The sequence below is a fragment of the Anolis carolinensis genome, chromosome 6 (genome assembly GCF_035594765.1).
Source record: "Anolis carolinensis isolate JA03-04 chromosome 6, rAnoCar3.1.pri, whole genome shotgun sequence".
In the NCBI taxonomy this organism is placed as follows: Eukaryota; Metazoa; Chordata; class Lepidosauria; order Squamata; family Dactyloidae; genus Anolis; species Anolis carolinensis.
The window spans coordinates 31,002,366-31,019,624 of NC_085846.1; the positions used below are offsets into that span (position 1 = coordinate 31,002,366).

General features: G+C 41.4%; 1 protein-coding gene across 2 annotated transcripts; it reads left to right on the forward strand.

Moving 5' to 3' along the window:
- The first annotated feature begins 2,262 nt into the window (after window positions 1-2,262).
- LOC100554628 (Golgi-associated RAB2 interactor protein 4) lies at window positions 2,263-13,362 on the forward strand. Of its 2 annotated transcripts, none has more exons than XM_062957727.1 (7): window positions 2,263-2,632; window positions 4,156-4,319; window positions 5,024-5,223; window positions 7,190-7,439; window positions 8,750-9,066; window positions 10,888-10,937; window positions 13,160-13,362. In XM_062957727.1, exons 2-7 carry the CDS (start codon window positions 4,167-4,169, stop codon window positions 13,273-13,275), a joined length of 1,086 nt encoding a protein of 361 aa, XP_062813797.1. In that variant the 5' UTR covers window positions 2,263-2,632; window positions 4,156-4,166; the 3' UTR covers window positions 13,276-13,362. The 2 variants fall into 2 exon arrangements, with proteins under 2 accessions (XP_062813797.1, XP_062813796.1); XM_062957726.1 differs by having other exon boundaries at window positions 2,263-2,575.
- Window positions 13,363-17,259: the final 3,897 nt, after the last annotated feature.

Genomic DNA, 17,259 nt, shown 5'->3' on the forward strand with positions numbered 1-17,259 from the left:
AGAGAAAATATTTAAATCAAATCCATTAATAATCATACTTTGCAACAATCAAAGTCATAAATGTGGAGGGCTGGCTTTACATCATTGGTTTTCAGCATCTTCTGAATGAGGCTACAAAAGAAGCAGAGAGAAGTGACTGAATTACAGTAATTCTCTTTAATCATAGAGGATACATTTGAAACCCTCCCATGGATGCCTGGAACTGGAAAGTCCAAGCCTTATTCCAGTAATATTTTCAGATTGTATTTGATCATTGGTAACTGAAGCCATGGAAAGCAAACCCTCAGAAAAAGAGGAGGGGCTACTCTATTAATTTTTTGGGTAATGATGTTCTTTCCATCAAACACCAGGACAAAAGTTCTTCACTGGCAAATCAATTTGGCTTCCCAGCTGTGGATCAGCTTGTACTTAATCCACCCCAAAGACCAGACTCAATGGTGAACTGAACCTCTTGCTTTTCCGCTTGGGGTCCATTCCATTAATGTTCTCAGGGGGATGCTGGGAAGGTTATCTAAAAGCCTGTTCATTTCACCAAGGGGTCCCTCAATGGATTTTGACACTCTCTGTGGTAAGGCCCTCTAATTACCTGAGAAGGCTAAGAATTGGACTTGTGTGAACTCCTGACAAGAATTGTTCTTGCCACTTCTGAAGCATGTTTCAAAATAACACTTTTTATATAAAAAGGCATGGAGGAAACTAAACAGAGTTAGATAAAATCTGTCTTTGAACTTTTAAAAAACAAATCCAAATAATAACTTCTTGTCCAAATTTCACCACATCAGAATTATGCAACTTCTTAAATAGGAAGTTCTTTACCCCCTTCTGGAAACTCAACCGGGACAGGGCAGATCTTAATTCTTCCGGAAGGGAATTCTAAAGTGCTGGTGCCATCCCTGAGAAAGAGCCTTCCCTGGTCCTTTTTAAGCACATGTTCGAGGGGACCTGTATTGAGATAAGGATCTCCCCGCAGGATCTCAGGGCTTGGTGCATCAGTGCACATCAGAACACAATGAAAAACTAAACCAAGGAACTGATACGCCTTATTATTCCTCCTTCCCATGAGGTATGCAGCAAACCAGTTAAGGCAAATCTATACAATGATACATGAACCCTGCATCCTTCCAGACACAGGACTAATTCAGAGCAAATCCCCCAAATAATTAAACCAGTCTATCAGAAACACATTGGCTACCTCTCGCCTACTGATCCCATAACTATAGAAAGCAGAAGATATTTTGGAAGGAAGGTCTCTGCATGATTTACTCCCTTTTTAACAACCTTTCCTAGTTTGTGTCTTCTTGCTCATTAATAACATTTGCCACCTTGACTACACTCTGTGGTTGCTTAGTCATATATCTCTCCGTTTTCATGGGCTAGTATGACAGATCCCTGGTTTTTACACTTGACCTCTCTGTCCTATTTATTTTATTTATTTACAGTATTTATATTCTGCCCTTCTCACCCTGAAGGGGACTCAGGGAGGATCACATTGTACACATATAAGGCAAATATTCAATACCATATAACATAGAACAGAGACAGAGACAGATGCAGAAGCAATTTAAACTTTCTCCAGCTTCCAGCTTCCTGAAGGTATGTTTGATTCCAGCCACAGGGGAAGCAGCTGCTTCATCATCCACTGCGACGGCAACTTCCTCATTCCAACGGCAGCTGGATGATTATTATGGTGTTGTAAATTAGCCACCCCACGTATAGGTAAAGGTAAAGGTTTCCCCTGATATTAAGTCCAGTCATGTCTGACTCTGGGGGTTGTTGCTCATTTCCATTTCTAAGCCGAAGAGCCAGCGTTGTCCGTAGACACCCCCAAGGTCATGTGGCCAGCATGACTGCATGGAGTGCTGTTACCTTCCCGCCGGAGTGGTACCTATTGATCTACTCACATTGGCATGTTTTCGAACTGCTAGGTTGGCAGAAGCTGGAGCTAACAGCGGCCGCTCCCGCCGCTCCCGGGGTTTGAACCTGGGACCTTTTGGTCTGCTAGTTCAGCAGTTCAGTGCTTTAACACACTTCACCACCAGGGCTCCCCCACATATAAGTGGTACCTAAATTTCCTACTTGATAGATGCAACTATCTTTTGGGTTGCTTAGGTCAGTAACGAGCAGGGGCTATATTTTATTTTTAATTGTCGGGTGCTCACCCCACCACGGGCTGGCCTCGAACTCATGACCTCTTGGTCAGAGTGATTTATTGCAGCTGGCTGCTAACCAGCCTGCACCACAGCCCTCCCCCTTTTAAATTTGGCCATGCTAATCTTCTCTGTATCATTTCAATTTTAGTATATGTGGGTTCCTCTCATTCAACTTTCTCTTATCATCTTAGCTGAGCTTTCTGAAAGAGTGCTGTAGCCCTATACATTATGAGACAATGCAAGGCCCATAGGGGCTGGATGCCTAGACTCAAAAGGTCATAGAGAGAAGGATGACATCACAGCATTTCAGGTGACTCATGGGAGTGTGTTTATGTGTATGAGGAGGGGGCGGGAGCACAGTGTCACATCAGGACACCAAACAGTGAGGACCATATTTTCAAAGCTTCAACGAAATTAGTCAGTGTGTGAGTCCTAGATGATGTTTTGGCTGCTAGGCAGGTGGGAGGCAGGGGCCCTGACATGCAAGTATACTCCAAATGACAGCTTTCTGATACTAAAGCCACAAAACCCTATAAATTAGGGATGAGAAGAAAGTGACTCTCTGGATGACCTTCTATGAATCCGTAAATTGACTCACAATTTTTAAAACAATGACAGTGATAAATTGACACTCCAGCCAGAAGATCATCCAGATAGTGGTGAATTTCAATCCCAGAAGCCCCATTTAGCAGGTTAATGCCAAAGGATTCTGAGATTGGAAGTGTGAACATTCTCTTGCTGGAGAATTACTACTTGGGGTACAAGGAATTGGCATTGCAGTCACAGATGAAGGGAATTCAGTTCATCCCTTTGCTTCAGCCACAATCCATCAAGTATAAGTTTTTGTTCTGGTCAGTTGAATTTGTGTCCAGAAAGTGAAAGGAACCCATCCCTTGTGATAAAACTTTGTATATATCTTTATAATCCCATTTGCATATGCATGTCCCATAATGCATATCCCATTTCCCCAGTAATTGACACCAAATGTGTGAATTAATTATCTTGAAAAGCATTGCATTAAAAGTGAAGTGAGTTGGTGCTCAAGTGATCTGTGATAGATCACTCACATCATGACACAGCACTGCATTTAAAGAATGTGTAAACCATTCGTAGAAATGAGATGATCCACATTTGACAGCTCACTGCACTTCCTGGAACAGTGAAGGAACTGGTGACATGGCCGTTGTTGTTGTTGCTGTTGTTGTTGTTAATGAGACAGAGTCTTTTCAATAGTGACTCCATATATGTGAAATTGTCTCCTAAGAGGCAGATATGTGTCCCATTCAGCATTAAATTTTAAGCACACCTTGAAATCCCATTAATTCCAAGCTGACGTGCTTTGCTGAACTTTTTTACATTTAATATTTCTACTAGTTTGAACTTATGGATATTTTAAATTGTTCTAGGTGGATGTTTGAATAAAATGCATATATGTGTGGGGTGGATTTTGGAATATTTCAACTGTTGTTTTAATTGCAGTTATATGTCATTGGAATGATATGCTATCTGTTTATGCATCCACCTCAAAAGTGAAATTGCCCCTCTTGCTCCCAGATTTAATATAGTGTCCAATAATAATGATGATAATAATAATAATAATAATAATAATAATAATAATAATAATAATAATAATAATAAACTTTATTTGTATTCCACCTTATCTCCCTAAGGGGACTAAGGGTGGATTCTAACTTACAATGGCCAACATTCAATGCCTCCGTAAAACAAACAAATACTGACATAAAATCCCAGAGAAACCCCACATATGAAAATAATATTAAAACCTAGCATCAAATTAAAGCCTGACATCAGTAAATTAAACCTAAACTACACGTAGTCAAGCAAAATTATATCATAACATAAAATCTAAATAGTAAAATAGCAAATAATTTTTAAGAGGGTGCATGAAGCATGTATTGAGTTTCAATGTCCTCTGGAGGATTCCTAGCTCACTTCCTCCTAACACTACTTTCCCTCTAACTGTGTGTACATCATGTTGGTTTAGGATGCGGGAAAATGTCACAGTCCAAGCGGTCCAATGCCTCAGTGGGAGGCATCCCTGTCAGAGGACTTTTCAACAGAGAGATGGGACCTTTGCAGCGTCAGCTTCAACAGGGGGAATATTCCTTACTCCGGTTTGCTCCTATGTTGGAAAACGAATTTCTACAGGTAACTCATGGCAGGTGGAAATGATATCTAGTTGCTTAGTCATGACTTCACTCTCTTCTTTTTCTTCCCTGATGGGCTTACAATGTTATCTGTTAGTCTGTGTAGTCAGCACTTTATTGGGTTTCCATGTCCTAATAGGCTCTTCTTTTAGGCAAACAGTCCACTACACAAGTACAGTCGGCCCTCCACATTTGCAGATCTGACTTTTGCAGATTTGATTATTTTCAGATTTGGTTAAAATGTTGTCTCTAGGAGTCACTAATTCCTCCAGTGCAAATCAGTGGTCAGCCTCTGCCAGAAATTAACCATAGGGTCACATTGGAAAAACATAAAGATCCTTCAAGAGAATTTTTTTCCTGGCAAAATTTACAAAATCTGACTGGCAGGCACTGACCATAATTTTATGCTGAAGGACCTAGAGATATCTCGTGCTGCTTCTACGCATACCTAAAACTCAAACTCAAAACTCAAAACTCAAGCCAGCCAAAACCTTGCCTCGAGATTCCTAAAGATATTATCTAGGAATCTCTAGATTCTAAGTTTTTTCATTTGTGTGGTAACTGTGCCCTAACTCGAGTGGACTGTAAATAAAATTGTTTGTCTGAGAGGTTTTAAAAAAACTTCACTATCTAGCATCTCCTGTGCTCATTTCAATGTTGGATATGCCCGTCTCATTGCTGTCAACCTTCTCATGGTCTCTGCAGATTAACAAGCGAGGAGATGTGGCTGATGTGCACAATGAAAGGCAGACAGTGACAATTGCACTCGCCTGCACCAATCCCAACTTCCCAGGCCCTAATGTCTTGCTTCTGGCTCGTCGTGTCTTGTCCCCTGAAGAACAGCCACCAAAGATGAAGACTTTGCAGAACCGCCGGGCACCAGTCAAGAAATTTGAACTCACTCGGTAAGTTTGATCCAGATCCTCCATTCTAAAGAGATATTCCATCACTCTCCCAGGCCTTCTAAAATCAGGCAGAATGCTGTGGTTTTGAATGAATTGCAAAGATTGGATTGTTACTTTGGGGTGGGTGTGATTGGAATCCCCAGAATCTCCAGTTTCAAGTTCATCTTGGAAAAGTTACTTCTCTAAACAATAGTGGCTGTTGTGAGTTACTGGTGTTGTGTGACTTCTACGTCAGTGGACCAGTGTGTTCTTTCAGGAATTAGATGGACGTATTTCAGGAGTGCTGGAGTTATGCCAGGAGATTCGACTAGAAGGGCTTTGGAGGATTTAAATATCTGTGGACTTGGTGAATATGTTCAGTGTAGGAATTTCTAGGTCTTCCAGAGCAACTCTGCATATTTTTTGCAGCAAACAGCATTCCCTATGCATAAAACTATTTTTCGTGCAGAAAAATAGCCTTTCTGTGCAGAAATACTGCTTTTCTTTGCACAAATGGTTTTTCTGTGCAGAAAATATATTTTTCTATAAAAAAGTGTGCATGTGTCTGTGTGCTTTCCAATTGTTTGTCAATTTATGATGATCCCTTGAATTTTATAGAATTTTCTAAGGCAAGGAAAGCTCAAAGGCGATTCTGGCAATCCCTTTGAAATATCATTGACAGCATCTGGTATTCCTAGGTAGTCACCCATTCTAGTACTAAGCAGGGCTGACTCTGCATAGTTTCCAATATCAGATAGTATCTACTGCATTAAACAAGTTACCATTCATACATTTTTCACAGAATATTTCTTTCCACTGTAATTTTACGTACTGTTGAATTTTTACTCATGAAATAACATTTTCTCCCCTTGAAAGAGCATTTTTTGCTTTGAAAACAACATTTCTCCACAGAAATGTGATTTTCCATTCAAAATTACTGCTTTCAAAGCAAAAAAATATATGTAAATTTTGCAGAGGATAAATCCTGAACTGCAAAACTTCTCAACAATCCAGAATTTTCCTTGTCGAGGATTCTCAATAATTAAGAAACTTTTTAAACCATATTTTTAATATTTCTGAAATATTATTTCAGCCCCTAAAGGCAATGAGTATAAATCTACTGGCATTGCAAACCACATCGAGGGTTGAAATTGGATGAGATTAAGTCATGTTTTTTGAGGTTGACTTGGATTTTCTCTTCCCAATGTTTCCCTGGTTGTTATGAAATCAATGGACATCAGTAAGTTTTTCTGTCTTGCTGATCTGCTTGAATACATTAACAATGAATACTGATTAAGGGGCAGCAAAGGCCAGCTTAGAAATAGGGAGGGGAGGAAGCAGATTTTGATTAAGAGGATACCAAGATCAGATTTTAGTATTGATTCTTGGACAACCAAGGTCAGGTGGAAATAGAGTGATGGGGAAATAAACAAGCCCAATGATATTTTGGGGTTTGTGTATGCTTGAAAGTGTAAAGAAAAAAAGATATTTTGATATAGTTTGCTACAAAGTCCTGTCATTTTATTTATTTTAGTAAACATTTACTTGTAGTTGGTGTGTGCCATCAATTCATTTCCAACTTTGGTGCCCATATCATGGGTTTTCTGGGGCAAAGAGCGTGTGGCTCACTCCGGGTCACCCAGTGAGTTTCCATGGCTGAGCAGGCAATTGAATTCTCCAGAGTCATAGTTCAAACCTCAAACCATATCTAATTGCCTGGCCAATCCACCTCACACTCTACAAATCCCTTTACCAAGGCTCCTGCACTTCTGCTGAGCAAAATGAGAAAGCCTCCAAAGAAGGAGCCTCCACCACACTCCGGGGCAGAGAGGGTAGAAGGGACCTGAGGCTCAACTAACAAAACAGTAAAAGCCTTTGTGAAGGCATGACAGGTGGGGGGTATCCTTGGAATGATACACTTCAAAGCCATTCTTATATTGAGACACAAGCTGTGTTTCTCTTTCCTCCTTTCTTTCTGCCTCTTCAGGCTTCTCCCTTTGACTTTTGTAAATATCTCGGTGCACAACGCAGAAAAGGAGCAGCTACGATTCAAGCTGGCAAGTGGCCGGAACTTCTACTTGCAGCTCTGTCACCAGCTCGGAGTACAAGAAGATGTCTTTAAATTGTGGGTCAAGGTGATTAACGTGTTACAACCTCCTTCAGCTTCAAGACTAGAACTTCAAGGCAAAATTAAAGATCCTGGAAGGCCAGGCAACCCCCCACCCCAGAAGCCAAAGGTCTGTATTCCCATGCTCCTATTGTGGTGGTTGCTACTTTGGTAACTGCATATACATGACATTTCATGGGTCAACATAAGCAATGAATAGACTACTGGATGGAAACCTGGCACCCTTCAGGAGTTGACAAATGACTGCTCTTATGGCCCCTTGGTAACAACTGGCCTGGATGGGAAGCAGAGGCCAACAACTTTTGAAGCTTAATCAAAGAGGCTGGAAAACTGTTTTTAAGCGTGTAAATCGTAAAAAGTATGGCTAAGTACACCAGAATATGATCAAAACTGCAAAGGGCATAAATGAGGAAGAAAAGCTATGAGTGGTTGCATTTTCTTTTGTTTAAATCTACTGGTAAAGGGGCCGGGCTGTGAGCACCCAACAATTAAAAATAAAAAAAATAGCCCCTGCTCATTGCTGACCTAGCAATCCGAAAGATAGTTGCATCTATCAGGTAGGAAGTTAAGGTACCACTATAAAGTGGGGAGGCTAATTTAACTAATTTGAATGAGGAAGTGCCGTCGCAGTGGATGATGAAGCAGCTGCTCCCCCTGTGGCCAAAATCGAACATCCCCTCAGGAGAAGGTTAAATTGCTTCTGCATCTGTCTCTGTCTTTGTTCTATGTGTATGGCATTGAATTTTACCTTATATGTATACAATGTGATCCTCCCTGAGTCCCCTTCGGGGTGAGAAGGGTAGAATATAAATACTGTAAAATAAATAAATAAATAAATAAATAATAAGGTAAAGGTAAAGGTTTCCTTGTGGGAGGCTTCTCTCGTGTTCCCGCATGGAGCTGGATCTGATAGCGGGAGTATAATCACAGGATATGGAGATGTTACAGTGAATCGACCCTGTGCATCATGTAAATGCCACAGAGTCCAATTGTCCCGATGGTCCCTGGGAGCAGAAATATGCCGCTTCTATCTCCTCCTGTCCACTGAGTTAACAGAGTGCAAACTATTTTAGGACTTTGAACTCAGTTTTATACCAATTAAAGTAGGCTGAAGTAAAAGGGGTATTAGGAGGAAAAAGAAACTAGGACATTTTAAAAGCAGCTAAAAATGTGGGACAGCAGAGTTCAATTGGGACTGTCACAGCTCAGTCAGGTCAGTTGGAGAGTTTGAAACTCGAAGATCTTTCCAGCCTAAATTCAATCCAACTAACATTTGATGCACCAGTTGATGAACTGATAACTATTGGTAGCTATGCTGATTGGGGAATTCTGGGAGCTATAATTTAGGCTATAGGGTTCCCATCCCTGATGTAGTTTGGTTGAATTTATGCATGACATGGAATGTTCTCTTGTTTCTAGCCATCTTATGTAGAACTTCAGAGCCCACCTGGATCTTCAAGCCTAGAAGTAACAGAGAGCATCCCCAGTGTGTACTCACCGGAATTGGTCAGCCCTATACAGGAAGACACCAGAAGCAGCCGGAGCGTGGCATTGTCCATGGGAGGCCCACCCAGCTTCCACCTTCCTAGCCACTCTCCTGCCGCCATTGAAGAAAAGACATCCGAGTTGGAAATGTACCCTCTCTCGGAGGGAATTGGGTCTGCAGACTCTCTTGAGAGCCCCCTGATCCCCTCAAACCAAGATGATGAGAAAGAGAGCGATGCTATGCCAACCAGGTACTTTTCTAGATGGTGGGTTGGAGAGGAGGATTCTGGGAGCTTAAGCTTCCAGCTGCAAGATTTGAGCCCTAATGCTCAGAAGAGCACAACACATGGATAAGAAAGACTTAAATGACCAGCCAGACAGGAGCAACCACTAGCAGTTGGGTGGTGGTATTTTTAACATTTGTAGGACTTTCTCTTACAATGTTCTCTGTAGGTTTTCAGTGAACAGACATAAAAACAGTTCAAATATACAACAGAACATGGAACCATATTGTCAAAAACACAAACAAGAAATATGACAACCAAACAAAGATGTTTTGACTTCCTTACATGGCCTGGGTCATAAAAAAGGTCCCAGCCCTGATGCTTTGAAATGAACAACCCAGAAACCTTTCTGGGAAAGCTGTTCCTCTATTAAGGCACCATAACTGTGAAGGCCCTGCTCCTGAAATTGTTCATCCTCACTTTCTTTATCTAGGTATGTTTGACCACTTCAAAATTGTGTTAGGTATTTGGGAAAGAGTTCAGATATACAGGACAAGTTGGTTTTGCAGATGAACCTAAACCAATCCTTTAGAATTTAGCAGCTAGAGGATCACAATGGAACTAGGAAAACTCAGTTGTGTCGCTACTCACACCTTAAACTCATCAGGATGATCCTGAAGTACATTTTTACCCAATTAAACTTGTAATTACTCAATTAACTTTTTTCCCAAGGGGGAAATAGTAGGCAGAGTGAGATGGTAAGCCCCATTTATCACAATTTTCTTAGGCCCCTTCTACATTGCCATATAAAATCCAGATGATGGATTATATGACAATGTAGACTCATATAATCTTTCAGAGTATTTGCATTGCAGCAGTAGTTGGATGGAAGCAGTGGAGCGCAGAACAAAGAGACACTCAGAGACGTTGGTAAAACTATTTACAAAGTTTTACTGTATGCAGCAGTAATCAGCAAAAACAGACTTGCAGACAACAGACAAACACAGGACTTTTCTGTTCTCCAACAGAATTTGACTCGAACTCTAGGCAGACAGAACTCAACTGAACTGACACAATCGGTATGCACAAACACTTGTGTCTGGATACTCCCTAGTTCCAGCCACATATCAAGGTCATCATAGCTTCTTGGCAATTAACTCTTTCCACACTATGATACATTCTGGATGATGCAATCAGTTGCAATACAAGCATGGCACAAATTGCATTTAAACACTATCAATACACAAATCCCACATTAACATAATCCAGTTCAAAGAAGGCACCTTGTATTGTATAGATCCTTTAATTACTTACCAGCAGCAGAACCCAGCATCATTTAGGAGATAATAACATTTAGTTTCAACCATTCTTAACTATAAGAGCCTATCTTTGGGTGCTGAAATGAACATCACATGTTACTTTGTACTCATGTGAATGAAAATATAATTTGAAATCATCTCAGGACTCCTCAAAGTAAATTTTATGCGTGGCCCATATATTAAGTCAGACCAGTCCAGACATCTTCTTTGAAAGCATACAGCCATATGTACTGAAATGACAAACAGGCAGAGACAGAAATGTAATTATTTATACACTTTAGAAACTTATCAAAAATTTTCAAATAAAGTTCTCCGGTAGCCCTCCCAACATTAATTTTATGTGCCTACACAGTCTAGGTTTTAAGCCAGATGATCCCAAAAACACCCTTGCAATTTGGAGAAAATCATATTTAAAAAATGATAAATAAACAAACATAAAATAACCTACAGGATATTTCCCATGCTTTCCCATGAGGAAGATGACTTATGATCAAATGAAATGAACTGACAGTGTCTGTTCTGTTTTCAGGAAAACCAGCAGAGGCAGAAAGCCTTGCAGAAAGAAGTCTTCCCAAAGAGGTAGGCCAGGCATGTTAATATGTCACCCAACAAGAGGGGTTGGCATTTTTGGGCTGCTTGACATTGAAGTCTCATTGAGGGACAAGATTAGCTCAGCTTTGTTCCAGGAGCATTTAGTCCCTATCACGTACTGGTAAAATCCTGCATAAAGTCCTCTAGCACTGTTTTAATACAGCCTCAGGAGTGTCCCTGAATCCCTTGGTGATTAATGTGGTTAGCCAGGCTGAGGTACCACTGGGGCTACGGTCACTTTGCCACTGGCAAAGAGCATCTTTCTCTCAGAAAATTGCTGGTGATGCTGCATTTCTGGTCATATAAGTCAGCGCTTAGCATGACATTGTCAGAATGCAACATCAGTATCAAGCCTTCTGCAAGAAGCTGCTGCTTGGTGGTGATTCAGTGGTGGGTCTGTTGGTAGCATGGCCAGTATTGCCTTTCTGAAGGATGCTAGGAGATGCCCCCAGCCCCATTTTACAATACTCTGATCTACCTTCGAATTTGCAAAGTAAAGCAAAGAGGAGAGAAAGTCTTCCTAGAATGCCCACAAATATTTCCCTTGCTTTCCCTGAAAATTCACATCCTGAAATTAAGGACAAAGAAATTTTTAGGTCAAATAGCTGCTAGGGTTCCAGGCACACTTCATGCTCAGCTGATGCAATTATCTGCATATGTATTATGTGGCACATTGCAGAAGGAGGTTTAATTACCCTCCTTACACAACACCCGTTGTTACAAATGCAGAACAGCTAGGGTGCGGATGGGCAGGGGTCTGTCCTCTTGGGCACTGAGCAGCAGAGGGGACCTTCCTTGACATTTTTCAGCTGGTTTCACACATCTTCTGGGAGTGGAGAGGCCATTCCTATTTTATATTCTGGGAATGGGGATACGTTGTTGCCCTATCTCTAGCCCAGCTTTTTTTATAGTTGGCCATATTCACTGGCCATTGGTTTGTTGAACCTTTTACTGATGGAGCTACAATGAGATGGGGTTTTAAAATATTTATTTTTACTTTTAGTTTGTTTTAATAAGGTAATGACAGTATGTTGTGTTATATTGTTGAAAGTGTCTATTTTGTTTACTGTCTGTATGGTTTCTTTCCGGCAATTGAATGTTTGCCTTACGTGTTGGAAACCGCCCTGAGTCCCTTTGGGGAGATAGGACGGTATACAAATAAAGTTTATTATTATTTATTGTTACAGTAGAGTCTCACTTATCCAAGCCTCGCTTATCCAGGCTTCTGGATTATCCAAGCCATTTTTGTAGTCAATGTTTTCAATATATCATGATATTTTGGTGCTAAATTCGTAAATACAGTAATTACAACATAACATTACTGCGTATTGAACTACTTTTTCTGCCAAATTTGTTGTATAACATGATGTTTTGGTGCTTAATTTGTAAATTTGATGTTTAATAGGCTTTTCCTTAATCCCTCATTATCCAAGATATTCGCTTATCCAAGCTTCTGTCGGCCCGTTTAGCTTGGATAAGTGAGACTCTACTGTATTACAGAAGGATAACTGGAGCTTGTCTAGGCATACCTCCATTGCTGTCAGTGGCCAAAAAAGAGAAAACTGTTTCCATGGACTTTCTGGCTGCTACTGCACTTCTGGAGAAGAAGTGGGGAAGAGGTCTTCTCATACTCCCGCAGAGTATGGTGGAGATACGCTGGCAATAATTCTTGGGACCTCATCAGATCCCAGAAGCAGGGGAACAACAGGGGAAACTGAGTGGCAGTTGTGAGCTGCCATCCCATAATTTTTCCTGGCTGTCCCCAGCTTCCTCCTGCACTGTCCCTGGCTTCTGGACCTCAGGGCTTCTTTTTACCATGCTGCCGGGACAGAGCCCGTTAAAAGTAGCTCTGTGTCATATGATGGGCTCTGGTGGACTCCATCCCGGCTCCATCCCAACAATGTGCTAAGGAAGAAAAAACTCTGTCTGATGTGGTCCTTAGATCTTGACAATAATTGCAAACTGTTTCACTCTCATTTATTCTTGAATGCATATTAAAGAAGATTGCCTTGGAGGAAGTCATAGTTTAGTGTTAAGCTGGTTGGGTTGTAGTTTAGTGATAGTGGTGGGAATGGGAACATTAGAAGTGATCCTTCTACCTCTGCTTCTTTTTATAGGACTACAATAATCAGGGTTTCCTATACAAATGAAATAACAATGAAAGAAGCTTAAAGTTTGTACTTTTTTTTTTTACTTTTCCCAACCTGCAGCTACAACCCGAAAGCCCAGCAAGCTTGCCTCACTCATCCTATCCTGCTCTTGGGGGAGCTGGAAGAGAACTAGGAGCCGAGACGCCAAGAAAAGAGACAAAGAAAAGAAACACTGAATGGAGTCAAGTGGAGCTCCAAAGTGGAAGACTCCCTTGTACACCCTATTACAATATTAATTAAAAGACTGCTTATAGATGGAAAAATATTAGAACTGTCTTGCAGAGCAAGGGAAAAGTGCATCAATGGGTCCTTCCAGACAGTCTCCTAATCCAGAACACAGAAGTGGGGCAAAATATTGCTGTACCTGAAAGCAAGTCCAAACATGGAGCTGTCAGTCCTGACAAATAGTGCCCTGGTGCCCTGAAAGGTTTGTTTGTAGCAGATTTTAGAAATCTGCAAAATGGACACAGAACATCGGCCAGAAGTTTTCTTTTAATTTTTTAATTGACACTCCAAGATGCGCTAGACCTTGTAAGTGCTGATGTGGATATACAAATGTGCGAATATACAGTCATGTAAATATGCACATTTTTTGCCCAATCTGGGATTTTAAGATCACCCTTTTCACCCATGTTTTCCAGGCAATTATGCAATTCAGTGTGCGTTTTCGGCAAGTGTCATCTAGCCACCACCCTTGTATCCTGGTTTCTCTTGGATTTTAGAGCCAGTGTAGAAGGGCCCAAAGTAGTGGGGAAAGTAGCCAGGAATCATAGTTAGGATGATTCCACAGCTAGAACTTTTACAAATTGTGTAGAATAGGCCAGTTTAAGAATCCCAGGATTATTGAAAAGGGAGCCATGGAAGTTGAAACAGTATTAAAGTACTAAAGATTATGTGGCATCAAAGAGACCTCTGTGTCAAATTACAGGGTTGAGGAAAAATTGGGATCAAAGCAGAGTACAAAACTGCATGCTCTTTCAGAGAAGTCAGATGGAGGAATTTGGGTCAACTATGTTGTGGACAAGAGTTCATGGACCACCCAGTCCAACCCCTTGCCAAGAAGCAGGAAAATCGCATTCAAAGAACCCCCGACACATGGCCATCCAGCCTCTGTTTAAAAGCTTCCAAGAAGGAGCCTCCATCACAGTCCGGGGCAGAGAGTTCCACTGCCAAACAGCTTTCATAGTGAGGAAGTTCTTCCTAATGTTCAGGTGGAATCTCCTTTTTTGTAGTTTGAAGCCATTGTTCTGCATCCTAGTCTCCAGGGCAGCAGAAAACAAGCTTGCTCCCTCCTCCCTATGACTTCCCCTCACATATTTATACATGGCTATCATGTCTCCTCTCTTCTGCAGGCTAAACATGCCCAGCTCTTTATGCCACTCCTCATAGGGCTTGTTCTTCAGACCTTTGATCACTTTTGTCACCCTCTTCTGGACACATTCCAGCTTGTCAGCATCTCCCTTAAATTGTGGTGCCCAGAATTAGACACAGTATTCCAGGTGTGGTCTGACCAAGGCAAAATAGAGGGGGACCATGACTTCCCTGGATCTCGACACTATACTCCTATTTATGTAGGCCAAAATCTCATTGCCTTTTTAAGTTGCCGCATCACATTGTTGGCTCATGTTTAACTAGTTGTCCATGAGGACTCCAAGAACTTTTTCACATGTACTGCTGTTGAGCCAGGTGTCCCCCATTCAGCAGAGTCCGCTGTAAACACTGCACAACACAATTGTGTAAAACATCCACTAGGTGATGTTCAGAAAACCTTTACTGTGGCCAAATTTGTCAGGACTCCAACATTGAGCTAAAGGAACTCCATTTGGAGTCAGGACACATGATCTAAGAAGCAATAGAAATCTCTCCGTCTTCCACTATGACTACAATCAGGTTGCACTGGAAGTTGACCCTACAGTTTTATTGGAAAACCACAAGATTCCTAGAAAAAAATATTTTAATGAAACCTGTGCAAAAATCAAAGGTGCCAACTGTATTTTACTTGGTTTTTAGTATTTCTAGAACGCAAGCAGGGGAAAGTGACTAAGTTACAGTAGTTCCTCTTAACCACAGGGGATTCATTTGAAACCATTTCATGGATGCTTGAAACTAGAAAGTCCAAGCACTATACTAGTAATATTTTCGGACTACGGTGGACTGCAAGTAACTGAATCTGTGGAAAGCAAACCCACAGAAAAGGGATGACTACTCTATTCACTTCTTAGATAACAATGTTCTTTCCATCAAACCATAGGACAAAAGTTCTTCACTGGCAAATCAATTTGGCCTCCCAGCTGTGGATTAGCTTGTACTTAATCCACCCCAAAATCCAGAGTCAATGGTGAGCAAAACCTCTTGCTTTTTCCGCTTGGGGTCCATTCCATTAATGTTCTCGGGGTGATGCTGGGAAGGTTATCTAAAAGCCTGTTCATTTCACCAAGGGGGTCCCTCAATGGATTTTGACACTCTCTGTGGTAAGGCCCACTAATTGCCTGAGACAAGACTAAGAGAACTGTACTTGAGTGAACTCCTGACAATAACTGTCATCACCACGTTAAAATAGCACTTTTTTAATTTAAAAAGGCACAAAGGATGTTAAATAAGGCCAGATACAATTTCCCTTTAAACTCTAAAAAAACAAATCCAAACAATAACTTGTTGCCCAGATCTCATCACCTCAGAATTATACAACATCACTGAAATCACAGCAGGTCTTGAGAAATTTACTTCTTTGGACTACAGCTATCCATATCCGTCAACCAGCATGGCTTGTCTAACTTGAAAATTTTATTAGTTATTGTCCAAAAAGTAACATTTTCATTCTCAAACATGAGGATAATTAAAATGCAGCCTTCCCAAGTGTTGCACTGTGAATCATTCCAATCATATCTATTGCGGGCAATTGTGATGGATGCTCACAAATTTAAAAGCCCGGTTTTAACAATAGCCCCACAGAGGAGGAAGTAGAACATGTTGGGGGAAGAGGAGATACAACTGAGCGGGCTGTCCTTGATGAATGTATTTGGGATGTCTCTGGGGAGGAGAACAGTTCACAAATACAGAATCTGGATTTACAGAATGAAGTAGAGGTTCTTTCCCCAACATAGACGATTTCTTTTATCATGTCAGAAGCGACGTGAGAACATACTGAAGGTTGATTCTTGTGTGAGAGAATTGGTTGTCTACAGAGACGTTGCCCAGGGGACACCCGGGTATGTTAGCTGGGAGGCTTCTCTCCTGTCCCCGCAAGCTAGAGCTGACAGACGGGAATTCACCCTGTCTTACGGATTCAAACCAGCAACTTTGAGGTCAGCAACCCAACCTTCAGGTCAGCAGTTCAGTTGGCACAAGAGTTTAACTCATTGTGTCACTGTGGCAGAACAAGAACACACTGGGTAGGATCAGGGGGTCTTTGGCATATCTGATTGGATTGTGCTTGATGAATGCAGGGGGATGTCTCTGAAGAGGGGACCAGTTTAAAGGTACAGAATCTAGTCAGAAATGAAGAGCAACAGGAGCAAGAGCAACAGGATCAGGAGACTCTCAGAGCACCTTTCAGGAAAGTTGCCCTGTCATTCATCACAGGAGATGTGTGCTGGTAATTAAGGAACAGAAGTGGTGATTTGCAAATGTGATAGGATGTCTCGAGAAATATGCTGTCTCCCTGGGGCAAAACTCCCCATGTAACTGATCGGCTGATGGGACTCATCAAGTCCACTAACCGCCACCTCCTGTTGGTTCATATCAGAACCAACAATACTGCAAGGTATAGTCTTCAAAAGATCAGAAAGGATTTTGAAGCTCTTGGATGAAAGCTAAAATATCTTGTACAGGTTGTATTTTCATCTCTCCTCCCAGTTGCACTATGCAGCCCAGGAAGAGTGAGAAAAATAGTTGAGGTGAATGACTGGCTCTGCTAATGGGATCAGGAAGAATGACTTGGCTTCTTGGACCATGGTCTGCTTTTTGAGGGCTTCTGGCAAAGGATGGACTGTACCTCACAAAAGTAGGAAGGGATGTTTATGCTGAGAGACTCACAAACATGATCAGACAGACTCTAAACTAACTTGTGTGGAGGAGGGTGATAATATCCTTGAGAACAGTAGTTTATCAGGGCCCAAAAGGAACAACCCAAAGACTAAAGAGAGGGTTTGACAAACAGA